Genomic DNA, 16869 nt, shown 5'->3' on the forward strand with positions numbered 1-16869 from the left:
CGTATCTTTTTCTCTCTCCTCTTGTCTCTTATCTTTTCTTTTTCTTCCCCTCCTTTCATATAGACGCACAACACAAAGACAATAAGTACTAGTAAGTAGTAATTTCGCAGCTCAGAGGGGCTCCAAGATGGAATGTGGGTTTGGGTGGCGGGCCTGGTGCAGGAAGAGAAAAATCGACAACTTGGCTTCGGGAGGTGCCTGTTTCTCACATAGGCTGACCAAAAAAATACATCATTAGATCTGTCCTCAATCTCCAAAGACAAGAGTACTTATACTCTTAAGTAACGCCCTAGAACCAGCAGTAGTAGGCCCGGAGTACGCAGAGCAGGAAAGCCTTCGAAATTTGGGAGACGATTGCAGCAGCTCTCCGTAAAGTGGGCACTCATTGGGCGACAAATTACGAAGTAATAATCTGTGCAGAATACACAGCCGCCTCCTCCATTGGGGCGACGAAATCTTCCCCGTTGGCCTCCGTACCGTACCAGACAAAAGGATACAGTAGTACTACATCAATACATAATGAGTTAATAATATGGTCCGCCACTGAGAGCAGTACTCTGTATGTTCGGAGAGTCTGCACTGCTATTGATTTAAGCATAGTCCGTTTGCTTCTGTGAGCACGCACTTCCGTAAGGATGATACACGTCACCCAGTAAGTTATTTAAATTCAAACGAAGATTTTCTTGCTCGGCGACCATGCTCGGGATTCTTCTCCGGTAGCTCATTTTGCACCGAAGCTTCCTTTCGGGGAGGAAGTAGGGAGGGGGTCAGGTGTCTGGAGGGCGTGCAAACGTGGTGACACTTTGGCACGACAGATTCCAACCCACAGATTCCTGAACCTGGATCCATGGATATTATTCGATGCAACCGCTGTGTGGCTCCGTGTGGCGAAAAAAAGGATGGAACTAACGCGGTCTGGCATTCCTGCATCATTTTTAAACGAGTTTAGCGCCGGGAAATAGTTCCTGCAAATTTAATAGGCTAAAACTCAGTGACTGAAGTGCTAAAAGTGGTATGTGCCCTGTAGTATATCAGCACGTTGAACTGTAAAAGGGAAACGAAGGGTGTGGATCATTAGGTTAAGTGTAGCACTACTGTACATAGTACAAGGTAGTACTAGTAATTTCTTTAGATCTTCTCTTGTCAGTGGGATGAGTTCATAGGCCAACTGTGCATAAGCCGTTCTGCCGCTTTTATGACTACGACTCCGTATTTGCCAGCGGCTATCTTTTCCACAGTGGACCGGGTGTGCGTGTGGATGTGTGTGTGTTGGGGACATTGGTAATCTCACAATATGTACTTGTACTAATGGGCCGTGCATTATCCACTGTGGCAAATTCCTGGTTGTCTTTCGCTTCAGTTCCCGCTCCCACTGGTAGGGCTCTGGAGGGGTTGCCCCCGTTGTCCCTTTTACTGATTGATCATCACTGATTTTCCGTTTGCAGACACTCCGTACAAGTAGATAGTTATATCAGAGTACCAATGACCCTACAAATTCAATCCCATGAACAATGTTGGCCCCAACCGTGCCAATCAATGATTCACAAAATCCGATCCTCACTACTTTGTATGTATTGCGACCTACAAAGTAGCAACTCTCGGCTGCCTACCCCAGCCAATCAGGCGCTACGGAGACAAGTCCCATGAGTCCCGTATGGGTTACTTGGAATCAGTCCCCGTCAGACTCACCACTGTGGAGCTACTCTGGGTTTCCTAACGCACACGTACTCCGTATGTACTAGTTAATACATACTTACTACTGCACGGTACAGAGTACGGAAACAGCATATTCCAACACCTCGAGCCATAGGGGATTCAGGAAACTCAGTCCCCCTATGCACGAGTCTTTCCTCGCAGGGTATGTACTACCGCAAATACTACTACTATAACTATATGTACAAGTACAAGTATATATTCGTACGTGGCGCTGGAGATCCTGTCATGGCCAAGCCAAACTTGCAGATGATCGATCAGACCGAATACTACAGAGTACTTGTCCCAATTCCAATGGATAATAATCTTTGCTAAATAGATACAAGAAAAGAAATAGGAAACCAAATTAGCCGAACCCCTCACCCAACGAACGCCGCCGGAAAAAAAATCCACTTAGTAAATAGGCCTTCCCTCGTTCCAAGCGCGCGATGCACCAACACCAGAAGCCTGTTGTTCTGTCTGGTGCTGATAATTCTGCCCCTCGTTATTAATATCGCCACTGTCCGGTGACACAGGGGACTGTTTGTTGCTCTCTCGACGGTCTGAGACGCTGCTGATCCCTCCTATCCATTCCCACACACGCGCCACATCGCCGCCACGACCCTCTCGAACTGCAGCTCGGATATTGGCATTTCCCTCCACCACATCGCGGACGCGCCGCCAGAGGTCCTCCCGCCTGCGTCCTTGCAGTTCTGATCGCAACACGTCGTCTCGCAGTTGTCCAATAGGGATATACGGTTCACGAGCTGCGCCGCGAGAATGCAAAGCTGCCTGCGTTGCCAACCGATCCAAGGTCGTGGCAACGAGCTCGGGCACCCGAGCCATGTCCGAGCGGCGAGCAAGTATCCGAGAACGTATGTAGACAAAGACGCCAACGCAGAGAATCAGAATTGAAAGAGGGAGTCGATAAGCGAGGAGAGAGAGTCGGAGGTGACGGCGGAAGGCGCATGTGAGGGGGAGACGTGTGAAGGCTGTAGAGGAGAGGGCGAGAGCACCGGAGGGTCTGTCATTGCGTTGTCGCCTCTGTTAGTTCCATATGTCAGAACTGAGAAAAAGAAAAGAGATTTGCGGTGCTGACAACATCCGAGTCCCAGAGAGTGAATCGAACGGAGATGAAAGAAAGGAAGACTTACTGTTGAGTTTTGGCCACGACCTCCTCTTTCCCAATGACTTCGCCCAGAGCTCCCAACCACAGGTCGTCGAATTCGGTATCACTCATGCCCTTGCGTCGCCTGTTTCCAATCTCCCGCTTCAGATCGTGCTCGTTGATTTCCGGAGACCTTGCTTCTTTCCCATCCGCCGACAATTCACCACATTCCCACTTGGCCCGTCGATCACGAAGTTCTTCTACTGCCTTGTCCGCAACGGCCTTTACACGGCGGGCTTTCTCACTGTCGGGCTCGCATGTCGAGGGAAGAGGGATAAGTCCGCCCAGAGACAAAGGATGGGATGTGAGAATGAAGTCATGCTCGCAGCGGGCCTCAAAGTTGGGGTAACAGAAAGCATGTGGCGGGCACGGCTCACACTGTGGCTCGAGAACGTTGGCCCATTCAGGTACTTTAGTCTCTGCCAATGACCATGTAGGTTTGCCGATTCCGCAGAAACCGATCTCGACCTTCTCCTTACGCCACCAACCAGCAAAGCCACCGAGAAGGGATAAGATGACCACCCATGGGGCAGTCTTGCTCGCCTTGCTTTGTTTGCGTGCCCGACGACTGGGTTGGGCAGGGGCAGCGTACATTCGATCTGCCTGCTCGTGCTCTAACGCCAGTTGCTCCTCAGGTGTGAACTCCTCACCCGCATCATAGTCGCTCTCATCATTGTAACCCTCCTCTTCAGGTTCCTCCTGGTATGGCTCCAAATAAGGAGCCGAGAATTTGAATGGTGACCTCGTAGAAGCAAAAGACTCGTCTTCCTGTTTGATGGGCGTCTCTGATTTACGTGCACGTAGACCATCCTTGGAAGGACTTTCCGACAATCGAGACTTACTCTTCCGACTCGCACTTCGTAGTTTCTGCTGCTCCCAAGTAGCAGGAGAGCTTCCACTCTGGAACGGGTTATCATATGTGAAAACGCCATGATCGACTGGCTCGGGCTTTATAGACGGCTGACGGGGCATAGGGAGTTCTGGTTCGGTCGAGGGGGTCATTTCACTTCTCCGTAGCTTCTTAACAGTAGACTGTCGGGGAGTGGCCACACCCTTCCTGGCGACCGGTGTCGCAGCACCCTCATCGTTTCTGTCCGTGCGATGAGAAGTTCTACTCTGGGATCGTGCTACAGACCGCCTCGAAGCAGTCGCCGGTGTAGCTGGAATATTTTGATCATCCATATCTGCCGTAGATGCTCTCGTACCGCGCGTCGACCGGGCCCGTCGCGCACCGGTCGTCGACACACTCGAAGGCGTAGGTGGAGGGGGCATGGAATCCCTATCCGCACCCTCGTGATAGTCCTGATAGCCATCGAACGAACTAGCGACAGACGACGCTCGACTTCCCATATCCGTTATTCCATCACTTGTCCTCTTCACCCGTTCGCGATCTCGAATCAGTTTCTTCGCCTGGGGCAGGACCTCGTCCTCCAGGATGCGGATAAGCTGCGACTTCTTCGCTGAGGCCGGGTAGGAGACATCGTGATTGACAAGGATCGCTCGAAGACGGGGAACGGTCAAGGTATTGAGATCGAAATCTGGGGAGAGGTAATCCATAGAGTCTGCCATGGTGGGTTATGTCGATATCCACCAACGAAACAGAAAGAGGGGAAGAAAAGTGATGCAATCACTGCAGAAGCGCTCTCGAGACGCAAGCTTGCCGCGGTCTGATATCCAGAACGTCGCGGATCCGATTCCGAAATGGTATCGCCAGAGGGAAAAAAAATGTTGTTTCGACAATAAACCTGTCTATTCTGGACGCAAGAACACGTTGAGCTGGTATCCAGGGCAACAGCATAAGCGGGGCCTGTGGAGGAAGAACGAACCGGAACGTTGCGGCTCTGCGAATTTCCTCGCTTGGAAAAAGCAGGCCAGGTTCTTTTCTATTTAAACTGAGAAATACTTCAAAATTTGTAGATGAACGTAGATGGATGGGTGGAGGGGAAGACAAAAGAGAGAGGGAAGCGACTTGAAAGATGCCAGAATCACAATAAACAAATCTCAGCATCATGTAGAGGCACGTGACATAATGCGCCACACATAGACGCCACAGCATATTATACAGCCACAATTACTGGATGCTCTGTCCGCAGTAAATAACTCCCATTTATGCAAGATCCTCGAGATGCTAGAAGAACATGAGCGCATCCTGGACGGAGGCAAACTAAATACAAGTCATGCAGGTCAAATATAAAACAATCAAAATCCATCAAAGCTCCTATCCATGCTCCTGAAAACGCTCCACAATCCCTCGAGACGCCACACAACTGGAGTAACCAAGAAGAACGAGGGCAAAAAAAAAAAAAAATAATAATAATAATAACAATAGATAAATGGTCAAAAGAAGACAATGAAAGAAAGTAAGCGAGAAAAACAACGGTTCAAGAAGATGGAGGGGATGTACATCGGGAGAGAGGTAGTGAAGATGGGATTCCACGGTAGATTCACCTTCGATCACGGAGCAAGTTGAAAGTATGATGATGAGCCGGAACTTGAGCCATCCTCGTTGCTGGAATCTTCGTCTCTGCCGGCCATGCCAACAGCACCGGTAGCTAGTTGCTCTTTGAGGGCCTGGTATTCCGCAAGTTGCGTTTGCAATTGCTGCATCACCTCACTAATTGGCGTAGCATGGTCTTCCAGCCGGTCGCCAGGCTTGAAGGGTTGCATAATATGTCGCATCGCAAGTGTGTTGATCGCGACCTGGAGAGTGTTAGAAACGCAGGGCCTTAAGAGAGGACTGTCAAACAGAGATTATAACTTACCTCGATACGGACCACCTGGTGCTCAATCAAGCCAACAACGGCCGAGTCAGCAAGCTCGCCTCCATGGTTTTTAACCACATTGTATAGCGCCGAGTTTGGCTCCTTGAGCCGCGTGTCTTGGCTTTCCAAAGCACCACACAGTCGTTCCAATCGGAGGGTGATTTCCCAGAGTTGCCAAATAAGATCGGTCTGGATCTCCAGCTGCGAATGCTTGCTGATGGTGGTCGGGGCCCTTTCTTTGGCTGCCTGCTCTTCCAATGAGGTCAGTCGTCCAGAGAGCGCGTGAGGGTAGATCAGATAGAGTGGCTCCGGATTCTCTAGGCCTTTCAGTTTCTGTTCACCCTGGTCTTTGATCACAAATCCCTGGCTATTGAGCTGTTGCAACTCGCGACGGATACTATACCCAAGGTTATCCATGGCATAGTTCTCCTCGGAGCCGGTCGAAGCAGCCCGCTCACTGTCTGCAAATACTTCCAGGTTACGCTGGATATCGCCCATGAAGTCTGATGATACAAAGATTTGGCCTCCATCAGCCACGGCCGAGATACGGGATGCACGGTTCACCATAGGACCGAAATAGTCCATCCGATTCGTGACAGGATCCTTCTCGGAGACGGGCTCTCCCCAGTGAATACCCATTCGAACAGATAATCCACGGAAGATGATATTGTTCTCCGTGTCATACTGCACTTGGCATTGGGGTTGCTCCATGATTTCGGTGGGCCATTCCGCCTCTAGTAGTTGATTTTGACAATTGAAACACCAGAGCAAAGCGGCAGTTGTGGTGGCAAAGGCCACCATGAAGGCGTCACCTTCGGTTTTGACCTCATAGCCACCGATGATCCCGAGCTGTCTTCGCAGGATGTCGTTATGGATTTGAATCGCCGAGCGCATCGCATCCGGACAAGTTTCCCAGAGACCGGTGGACTTCTTGATATCCGTAAATATAATGGCCAGTTCACCGGTAGGGGCGTCCACGTAGTCAAAGCGGGCAAGCCTAGAATCACCTGGCATATCGCGTGGTTTCTTGGTCCGCTTTGTGCTCGGGATGATTTGCTCTTCGGGGAAGGAGGATGGCCCCATAGAGAAGCCTCTGAACTTGTACCGCTCCCGTTTCTTCAGATCGCTAACTCCGAGGATCATCACCATCAGTTTGTTGCTAGCCCCAAAGGTGATAGCTAGGTCCCGGATCTTCTGAGCAGCGACCATCAGGTCACTTCGCTCCGCCCTGGTAACATCGACAACTACATCGGGCGTGACATAGTCCCACAATTCCTTCGAGGCTAATATGATCATCTCGTCCTGTTCTGTCAAAGTGACATGCTGGGTGTATGGAGCCGCAATTACCGCAGGCATCAGCTGGAAATAACCAAATGCTCTTGACACTGGAAGCGTGTCATTAAGCCGGCCATTGCGAGAAACAAATCCTCCGGCAGCACGAATCCTCGCCCTTTCCTGTGCTTCGGCGGGATCATGTGTGCGCGTCAAATATCTCATGGAGCCATCTGACTTGACAAGAATCGCCTGGGCGTCTCCAACGTTTGCAACATACAGGTCCATGTTGTTCAAATACATAACGGTTGCCACACCGCCAGCTTGAATGTCGTCTTGGTTGAGAAGCTTGGTCGTAGGCGTACCCCGACGGTATTGCCGAATGGCATGGTCATCCAGAGACTTATAAGCTGCGACAGCCATATCCTTGTTCAGCGCCAAAAATGTGCGCCTCAAAGCATCTAGCGGGGTTTCTTTCTCCCCAGTCCTCATCTTTCTCAGTTGGGTAGAGAATGTTGACGTGAAGTTTTCATGGAGAAATTTGGCAATCTTGGAGCCGCCGGTTGATTGGATTTGGCCGTCAAACATGCCAACCAACGTTTCCACATTATCCGGTTTAAGACGCGGGACCATCATATCAATGATGGAAAGATGTTCAGTTTTACCCAGTGTGTCGGCCATACCATAGGCAAGCGAACCGGCCAATGACGCCGAGGTTCTTACACGACGATCTTCATTCTCCTCTGGGATGGTGGGTGTGGTGAGGGTGACATCCATCAGACCCAAGACGCGAAGATGGGTAAGCGAATTGAAGTCGGTTAAATCGGTGGCATTGGCAGCCGGGGGTCCCAATGAAGCGATATTCGGCTTGATCTCAAGTCGCTTGTTGCCGGAGAAATTGAGATACCTGAGGTTTCGATTCCAGTTCCAATTCCAGTCATAGGGCCAGTTGGACACGTTGTACTTCAAGGCATTGCTGCCGACATCAAGACTCGCGAGCTTGCTGACTTTGCAAAGTTCGGCGGGGAGCACCTGGAATCGATTTGCATTGATATGGAGTATCTTCAAGTTACTCCCTTCCTCCAGGTCATCCGACGGGAGCGAGGTCAATTCATTGCCCGAAAGGTACAGTTCTGTGATCAACGGCCAGCGTTTGAGTAACCCCTGGGGCAATTCGGTCAATTCATTATAGGAGATGTTGACCACACGCAATTCGGGAATCAGCGACAATTCGCGGAAAATATCATCCTCCAGCCGGTTATCCGCCAGATATAGATGCCTGAGAGACCCGGCAAATGTGGTCGCTACATGTTGTGAGAAATTAGAATCTTTCCGCGAAAACGCACTGCCATCGGCAGCGGACCGGGCCGTCGACACTTTCCTTGCCCCTTGGCCTGACGATGATGCGACAGATGGCTTCCGATAACCACTGGCAGGTGAGCCCCCTGAACTCGCGGCACCAGATGTCTGACTGGGTCTGCGCTCTTCATTTTCTTCAACCGTTCCCAGTTCTTCATAGTTTCGGGTTTCCGCCGTGGTTCCAGGCGTAGCAGCAGGTTCACCAGGAAACTGTGGCGGAGAGCTACCATGCTTCGGGAAAGTTTCCAGCACATTCGACGATACATTGAGAGTTTCCAGTTTGGCACAATGCCAGAGCTCCCGGGGCAGCCTGCTGAGATTGCATTCCCTGAGGTTGAGATATTTGAGCTCCGTAAGGCAGCCTATAGTCACCGGCAGCGCAGCAAGCGGGTTCTTGATCATGCTAAAATGCTCTAACCGACGGAGCTTGCCAATATTCGATGGCATGGAGACAAAGTGGTTTTTATCCAGAACCAGTTTCGTCAGACTTGGCACATTGTCAAATAATGAATCCCGGAATTGAACAAGCTTAGCGGATGCTATGTTGAGTGTCGTCAGTGTCGGCATAGGCGCATCAATATCGAATTGAGTCATCGGGCAATGGTCCAAGAACAAGGAACGCAGTTTGGGAAACGATCCTCTGAATCTTGAAACCGCATTGTGACCGGCAAACAGCTGCTCGAGGCACGGAAGAAGCGAAAGATTGTCAATGTTATTAATCGCATTGAAGCGCGCATCGATCTCTCTTAGATTCTCCAGATCCTTGAATGTCTCATCGAGAGGCCCACTGAGCATGTTGTTTGTCATCCAAAGTCGTTCCAGCGTACGCAGTTTGCCAATGTTGGGGATACTGGCGATGTTATTGAAACTAATGTCGAGATTGACCAGGCTCTTCAGGTTGCAGAGGAAACTGGGAAACTCCTGGAAGCTGTTGGAGGATATGTTCAAACTGCGCAAGGATGGGAAGTTTCCAAAGTAGCTAGGCAACTCTGTCAACTTGTTATTGGACAGTTTGATGCTGACAAGACCGTGCAACCGGTCAAGATTAGCATGGCTCAGTTCCTCTAGGCAGTTGTTCGACACGTCCAAGTAAGTCAATCGACTCGCCAAACTGAAACTCGTTGGAAGACGCAACGCCTCATTTCCCATGAATTTGATTTCTCGTAGGTTGACACAACTTTGAATAAAGTCCTTGGGGACATCCAAAGATAGATTTCTCGAGAGGTTCAACGTGATGATTTCAGAGGCCTTTTTGTATAGGGTAATCGGAATGGTGACGAGACTGCGGCCCTGCAGGTCGACATGGCTGAATTTCTGCATCTTGTTGAATCCTGGATCATCTTCGAGACTACTATAGCCGCTCAATTTGGTGGGAAGGAATATAAAGCGACAGATATAGCTGTGATCTTCACGCCCGATATCCTCGATACGGTCTTTCTCCATGTAGCCCACCTGCTCAAGCATCCGCTTTTGCATGCGAATTGGCCGTTCAGTATGACCCAACTGCCTGGAGAGATCATGTTTCCGCATCACAATCTCATAATTGTTCAGGTGATCTTGAAGAAATGATTTGCGGCCCAGCATCAGAAGGATGTCCGCAACAGTTGAATCCAGACCGGCTGACAGGGTAGCAAAGGTTAAGTCAATCCGAAAAACGCGAAGGAAATACGGTCTGCCGCTTCCATCGGAAGCGGTGCGCGCTGCTTCGTTGGCTATCTTTGGCAGCCGCGCAGAGAGATCTTCGTTGTGCTTTTTCACCTGCCAACTCTCAGGGGCATCCCAATTTCCTGGGGGCATCGGCCCTTTCCTATCATCCGGCTGCGCAGCCGTCTCATCAAATCCTCGACTTTGACCTCCTTGAGTCGCCACAATTCCCTCCATATGATTGAGGTCCGTATCGAGAGGCCAGACACCTGGTTCGTCCGCATTTCCTGGCTCATTGCGACGGCTACGAAGCTTGGAACCTTTAGCATCCTCAAGACTTCCTTGTCTCCCGCGTCTAACAGGGGATTGGTCACGGCGCGCCGATTTCGACGATTTCGACTGATCTTGGACCGCCTTGGAGGAACCCGGAAGATGTTTGAGAGGACCATGCCCTTTGGGAAACCGAATTTTACCCAGCAGGGACCGCTTGGTACCAGAGGGTGCACCGGGGGAGTTCTGACCTTGCTCACGTGAATGGGTGCTTTGAACGCTAGGCGTCGGGCTGGCAGGACGGCCGCCGAGGGTAGTGGTTGAGTTCATGGCAGAGGACATGCCACCTTCTGCAAAGGGGCGGAGCCCAATAGAAGAATCGTCCTGTCCAGTTGCCGGGCGAGCCGGATATCCGGAAAGGTCGCCAGCTGATGTGGGCTTTTCTTCCTTGCTGCGGGTGTGGCGATGCGTAGGGAAGGGTCTCCGAGCTGGATCTCTTTGCGCTCCGCGACGATTACGATCTGCAATGATAGGAGTGTCACGTACAGGTGCATCTCCATACTGTGGAATATCCTGACAAATACATCCGGTTAGACAAAGTGCAAATAATAAGGGAGGGGGGAGAAGGGGGGGAAAAAAAAGATCGATTGCCAAGCACTTACGCCCAAATTCTGATAATCCCAGGGAGTAATATCACTGGAAGGAAGAGCTGGGAGGGGCGTCAATGGCCGCGACGGATTATTGGTATCAGAGATGTGTCGGGATCCATCCGAGTTTGCTCGCTCACGCGCTCTTGCTTGGTCAAGGGGCCCAAGTCTGGTATTTTTGCCGTAGAGACTGGTTTCGTCCGATTCCGGTTTTTGATCACGCGACCCAAGATATTCATCACCAAAGAAGCCCTGTAGTTTTTTTCGAAACTTACTGCCGCTCGACTTGGACCCCTGGCTGCTGATCGTGGTAGCACTAGCTGCAGAAGGTCTCCGGTGATCCCTACCGTAATCCAGCTCGAATGAATCACCCCCGAAGGGCCGGCCTGGACCTGTCCGGAAAGTGGTAGAGGAGGGTGACGCCTCCTGTTCGGAGAGATCGTTGTAGAACGTCCCAGGACCATCGGTGGGCCCCATTTTTGGGGACGAAGACCATGGAGAGACCGGCTCCTGGTTAAAGTAGTCCGTCTGATTATTCGGGTTCAAAGAGGGCGGTCGTGAGCCGGAGCTGGAAGACGGGGGAGGGCCAGGGTCGTCCGATCCCAACACGGCCAATGCTTTTCTATGACTCCCAAACGTAGGCGGTTTCCGTTGCTCTGCGGGGTTATCTGAAGATCCCAAGGAGAACATGGATGTATAAAACTCGGGCGGAACGCCGAGGTTGAGTGGGCGACCTTGCGCATTAGAACTGGTATCAGTTAGCACTTGCCCAGAAAGATCCAGTACCATTTGGTGCAAGCCAATTGTAGCTTTTTACGTATCAAATAAAGCAGAGGCAAGCAATCACGATGGTAGACAAGCCAGGGAATAAGTTCATACGATGCTCCAAGCATCAAGAATACAAGCAGGGCAAGGGAGAGGGGCAAAAAAAGGTAAAGTCCGTACTTATCCATTTTCGCATTTCCAGGAAACGAAGACGCGTTGCGACCGTTCGACGTGGAAGGATCCGTATTTGAGCGATAGTTGTTCTGGTTATCTCTAACGGTATCCCTGGAAGCCCAGCTACCGGTATCTGAACCTGTAGAGCCATTTCTACTCTCGAAAGGCTGGCGCCCCTGTGAAGCCATGCTTCCGAAGACCCCTTGTCGGTTTCCTCCACGGCGCAATCAACTGGCAACCGGCTGTCACAGTAATCACGGAAACCTATCTCAATCCACCATCAATGACGCCGACAAATGACACGTCGAGGGGCGATCTGATTTTGCTTCTTTGATGCTGCTTCGTGTTCGCGTTGGAGGCGGGGAGATCGCGGAATCGAATTCGGCCCTTTTATGGGGAAGGAATGAAGCTGGAAGGAAGTTTTGTGATAGATCTGAGCGGGAAGGACGTGTATTGCTGATAATAGAAGAGGAATGGAAGGCGAGGAGGGGAAAGGATGCCACGTTCAAGGTGAAAGGAGGTCCAGTCGAGTTTCCGAGTTCAGCACACTATCGAGACAAGGTACGGTAAGAATGAGGATAGATCATGGAATTCGTGAAAAGTGTGCTGTGATGATCAAACGTCGTAGCGAATATATATTAGGTATAGCGGTAATAGTGGTGGAAGTAAGTGGTGGTAGTAGTACTCCGTAGTGATGGTACTAAAAGTACTCCGTAGCGTAGTATGCACAAGGGCGAATATTATTGGAAGGCACGGGGCTTAGCGTTCGGGCGCGACGGGTAGAGGGAGACAAGCCGTAAAACGGGCTTTAATAAAGCTGTTTCTGTCTATCTCTTTCTCTTTTGTCTCTCTCAGTTCTGGCGGAGGGGGGAGGTACAAAACATTCAGGAAACGTCATCGCACATTGTGGGCAGAGACCTGCTGAATGGAGGGGAAGGAGGCGAACGAAGACAACAGGGGAAGAAGAGCTGAAGAGGGAGGGATGTTCTTGCTGAAAGGAGAAGAAGAGAAAAGGTGATGGATAATAATCAAGATAGGAGAATGAGTATTGATTAACCGAGACAAGCGAGACAAGCGAGAGAGAGGGGGAGAGAGAGAGAAGATGTGTGTGTGTGAGGGAGATTGGAGGGTGAGGAGAGAGACAAGAGACGGAGCCGCAAGAGAGGATTACCAGATTGGGTAGTGGAGTCAGCCTCAGTACTCTACGTCTCTGTGTGTAATTACTCCGTACATTCTCCGTTAAGTGCAAACTATTGAAAAAGGATTCGAGATGATCTAGCTGATAATTGCAAAGAACAGAACTCATTGCATACTACTCCGTATAAGTAGTATGTACTCTGTATATATTCCTCCTGCCCGAGGGTTGATATAATGATCCGTGACGCTGTCTGTGCTTTCTCCTATTGCTATAGCTACTACGGAGTACTCGTGCTACGGCTTCTTTAACGGCAGAGGCACAGACAATGCCAATTCCACCTGATACGATCCTCGAGGCTAGCTGACAGTTGGCCCGTCCTTCATCCCGCACCTCATTAACGTCTTCCCCTCTTCTCTGACCGGATTGACTGGTCGAACATGGTGGGATGCGTGCATAGACGGTATCATATACAGTACTCCGTACGGGGTACGAGTTTCTCTGTATGGGGTACGAAATTGGATGATTGAAAGAGGTCCCTCCCATGTGATACAGATCCGAGACTTTTTCTTTTTCACGGCCGGAGGTTGTTTGAGACGATGATCGAGGCAGATGAAACACGCCGGAAGATGAACCTCCCAATAGTGGCGTTTAGAGCATTGTTATTATTATTGCAAAGGACGGTGATCCATGACGCAGATGATACTCCCAGTCCACTCATTCTACAATAATCACCGTGTTATCTGGGTATGAACACAGATCCAATCGCCGTTTGTCCGCCGCCAACCGCGGAACCGCCCGAGTCATGATATCACGACCGTATCCAGATGAGATATCCCTTTTGCACGTGGCTGACCGGATGTAACCAACCGGTGGTTGTACAGATGACAATGGTGCATTGTCTTCAGCTCGTTATTCGATATATAGTTACTACTTCGTGTGTAGGTGTGCTGAGGTACCCCGTATCTTCAACTTGTACGAAATAAATGTCAACGCCGGAGTGGAGCAATCTGAAATGGGCGATCAAAATGGCGTAAAAGGTTATTGATCTCTTTCTCTTCCACCAATGTCTGCGATAACCTGCACGAGAGAAGAGGCTTATATATGTTCCGAGTGCAATACGAAATACGGAGTACTCCGTAGTGGAACTAAGATCTGTGCTATAAAAAATCCAATAAAAGAGGAGGCTGGGAATGGGCCGTGGCGGTGACGAGAAACTAGTCTCAGTGACCGACCGACAGAGTATAGAAGTAAATGCAAAGGCCCAGCAAGTATCAACATTCAAGCCTATAGAAGCCTATAGAGAACGAGAATGGATACACTGTTCCACTTGGTCCTTTTCTTCTTGAAACCAAGTCGATGCACAATATGTTACTCGTACAGAAACCACGTTCAAGACCACCTGGGACAGGGTGTCACCCCGTCACCCCTTCCTAATAAATCCTGGAAAATAAATATCTCCATAGCTACGGAGTACTCTGTACATACATAGTACAGGCTACTAGCAGTGATAAGGAGTACTATGCACATCTTGATTCTCTCACGTGACATAGAACTAGACCAGATCTGGCGTAGCTTATTGTCATGACCAATAAAAAATCTGATCAAGGATTAGTATTGTGACTGTCATTGGTTCTCGGTAGTCCCACAGGAGCTGTGACCCACCAGAAAATTACCGCAACGGGAAGGCACAACTGTTGACCGTATCAGGAAATTGGGGAGGCTGGTGATGGCCCCGGGAAGGATCGAGTCAGACCAGCGCCTTCTCTTTGTGGCTACAGCTGGACGTGCCTTCCTTTCCCTGCTGTCAGTTCAGACCTCTGCGCCTGTCGTTAAAAGCTTTTCCTCCTCTTCTCTTCCTCCATCGTCCTTCTTCCTCCCTCCCATCTCTCCCTCCAACCACCGATTTTCCATCTGTTCCTGCATCTTGCATCTGCAAATAGCATATCCTCTACTCTAGTGTCTTTTGACTCTCGAGTCTTGCATCTCTCATTTCAACCGCATACCCGAGTCACTAGGTCACTGCCATCATGAGGCTCCCTCTCGTTGGTGTGACCATCAGCATTCTCTCCTACTCCGCAGGGGTTGCTGCTCAGACATTTACTGACTGCAATCCACTCGAGAAGAGTGAGTCTCCCGTCCAAAGAAAGTGGCTAAACGATTATCTGCTAACCAAACTGTCTCTTAGCTTGCCCCCCCAAGCCAGCGTTGGGACGGTCCGCTACCTTCGATTTCACCGACGGCCACTCTGACGAATTCGCCGACGTGGGTACGCCCAACTACGACTCCAATGGTGCTGGCTTTACTGTGGCCAAGCAGGGTGACGCTCCATTGATCCAGTCCAAGTGGTACATTATGTTTGGTCGGGTTGAAGCCGTGATCAAGACTGCTCCCGGAACGGGCATTGTCAGCAGTGCCGTTTTGCAATCAGACGACTTGGACGAGATTGACTGGGAATGGCTTGGAGTCAACGATCTCTATGTGCAGACCAACTATTTTGGCAAGGGAAACACCGGTGCCTACAACCGTGGAGCCACCCACGACAACCGGAACAACCACGACGAATTTCACACCTACACCATCGACTGGACGAGTAAGCAGATCATCTGGCAGATCGATGGTCAGACTGTTCGTTCTCTTACTCCGGACGATTCTCCCGACGACCAGTACCCTCAGTCGCCCATGATGGTCAAGATCGGAGTCTGGGCTGGCGGTGACCCTAACAACGCTGACGGCACGATTCGTGAGTTCACCCTTGCTTTTGTTGTATCCATAAACCTTTGTCTAACTGCCATGACTTTACAGAATGGGCCGGCGGTGAGACGGACTATAGCGCTGGTCCTTACACCATGTACCTCAAGTCACTCAAGGTGACCGACTATTCCACCGGAAGCTCGTACGCTTACGGTGACAAGAGCGGCTCGTGGCAGTCCATTGTCGCCGAAGGAGGCCAGGTCGAGGGCAACAGTGCCGCGCCTCAGTCCACCGTGGCAGCTCCCCCCGTGACTTCAACTGTCGAAAACATCCCTATTCCCTGGAGTGGAACGCACCGTGAAACGTCGAGCTTTGTGACTCCGAGCATCTGGCCTTGGGTTCCTACCCCGACCACCCTGGTTTCTTCGACCTCGGAATCGACGTCGCTGCCTAGCGGTTGGACCTTCTCAGGATCCGGATCTGTCCAGCCGCCCAGCGCGTCTTCTGTGAGTGAGCACTCCCCCAGTCCCTGCGTTTTCCTGAACGTGTCAGATTTAGCTAACAATGATTGCTAGTCTTTGGTCCGATCTACCTCTGCTTCGCCGCTCTCCTCGCGGGTGCCGTTTTCCCCCTCTGGTACTGAGACACAATCGAGCAGCGTGTCATCGGCGGCTTCCAGCACTACCAGTTCGACCAGTTCGACCAGTTCGATCGGCACTATCGGTTCTACCAGCCCTATCAGCTTTATTATCTCTACCGGCTCCGCAAGTCCTATCAGTTCTCGCCCTATGACTAGTCACTCGATCTCTCTTACCTCTTCGTCTTCATCTAATACGCCCAAGTCTAAAGCAACCGCAACGGCTAATGACAGCAACGAACACCCGGACCATGGCCACCCATCATATACTGGACCTGTGCATGTCGCTCCCACTATTGGTGCTTCGAGTCATACGGTCAGGATTTCTGCTCTTGGTGTTGTCTGCGCGCTATTTGGTAATGCACTTGCGATGTTCTGAGCTCTCCATAACGACAACCCGGACATGAGTTCATGATTGAAAAACGACGGAATGACTATTAACGAGGATTATGTCATGTGTTTTTGTTGTTCTTTTACGGTTTATATTCATTATGGGTAGCATTTGTTTTGGGGGCATTGTATTTGTGTTTTCCTGTATTATTGGCGTTTTCCCCGTGGTTTTCCTTCTTCCCCTGCAAAGCGAGAAAAGTGTATGCTGTATAGATTACGACTCTCTTTATTAATGATAATCCTGATATCCTGAAGTACTT

General features: G+C 50.4%; 3 protein-coding genes across 3 annotated transcripts; 1 reads left to right on the top strand and 2 right to left on the bottom strand.

Moving 5' to 3' along the window:
- Positions 1–1973: 1973 nt before the first annotated feature.
- On the bottom strand, positions 1974–4567 carry ASPGLDRAFT_45123 (putative sister chromatid separation protein (Src1)). Its single transcript, XM_022546168.1, has 2 exons — positions 2847–4567; positions 1974–2716 (listed from the first exon to the last, which is right to left on the bottom strand). Exons 1-2 carry the CDS (start codon positions 4427–4429, stop codon positions 2107–2109), a joined length of 2193 nt encoding a protein of 730 aa, XP_022402790.1. The 5' UTR covers positions 4430–4567; the 3' UTR covers positions 1974–2106.
- A 747-nt stretch (positions 4568–5314) lies between these two features.
- Positions 5315–11941, bottom strand: acyA (adenylate cyclase acyA; the record flags this gene model as incomplete). Its single annotated transcript, XM_022543373.1, has 4 exons — positions 5315–5560; positions 5623–10740; positions 10830–11562; positions 11760–11941. The coding sequence occupies 4 exons, from the start codon at positions 11939–11941 to the stop codon at positions 5315–5317; spliced, it is 6279 nt and encodes a 2092-aa protein (XP_022402791.1).
- A 2977-nt stretch (positions 11942–14918) lies between these two features.
- ASPGLDRAFT_65258 (glycoside hydrolase family 16 protein) lies at positions 14919–16225 on the top strand (the record flags this gene model as incomplete). Its single annotated transcript, XM_022548873.1, has 4 exons — positions 14919–15015; positions 15077–15631; positions 15694–16092; positions 16158–16225. The coding sequence occupies 4 exons, from the start codon at positions 14919–14921 to the stop codon at positions 16223–16225; spliced, it is 1119 nt and encodes a 372-aa protein (XP_022402792.1).
- Positions 16226–16869: the final 644 nt, after the last annotated feature.

The sequence above is a fragment of the Aspergillus glaucus genome (genome assembly GCF_001890805.1).
Source record: "Aspergillus glaucus CBS 516.65 unplaced genomic scaffold ASPGLscaffold_6, whole genome shotgun sequence".
In the NCBI taxonomy this organism is placed as follows: domain Eukaryota; kingdom Fungi; phylum Ascomycota; class Eurotiomycetes; order Eurotiales; family Aspergillaceae; genus Aspergillus; species Aspergillus glaucus.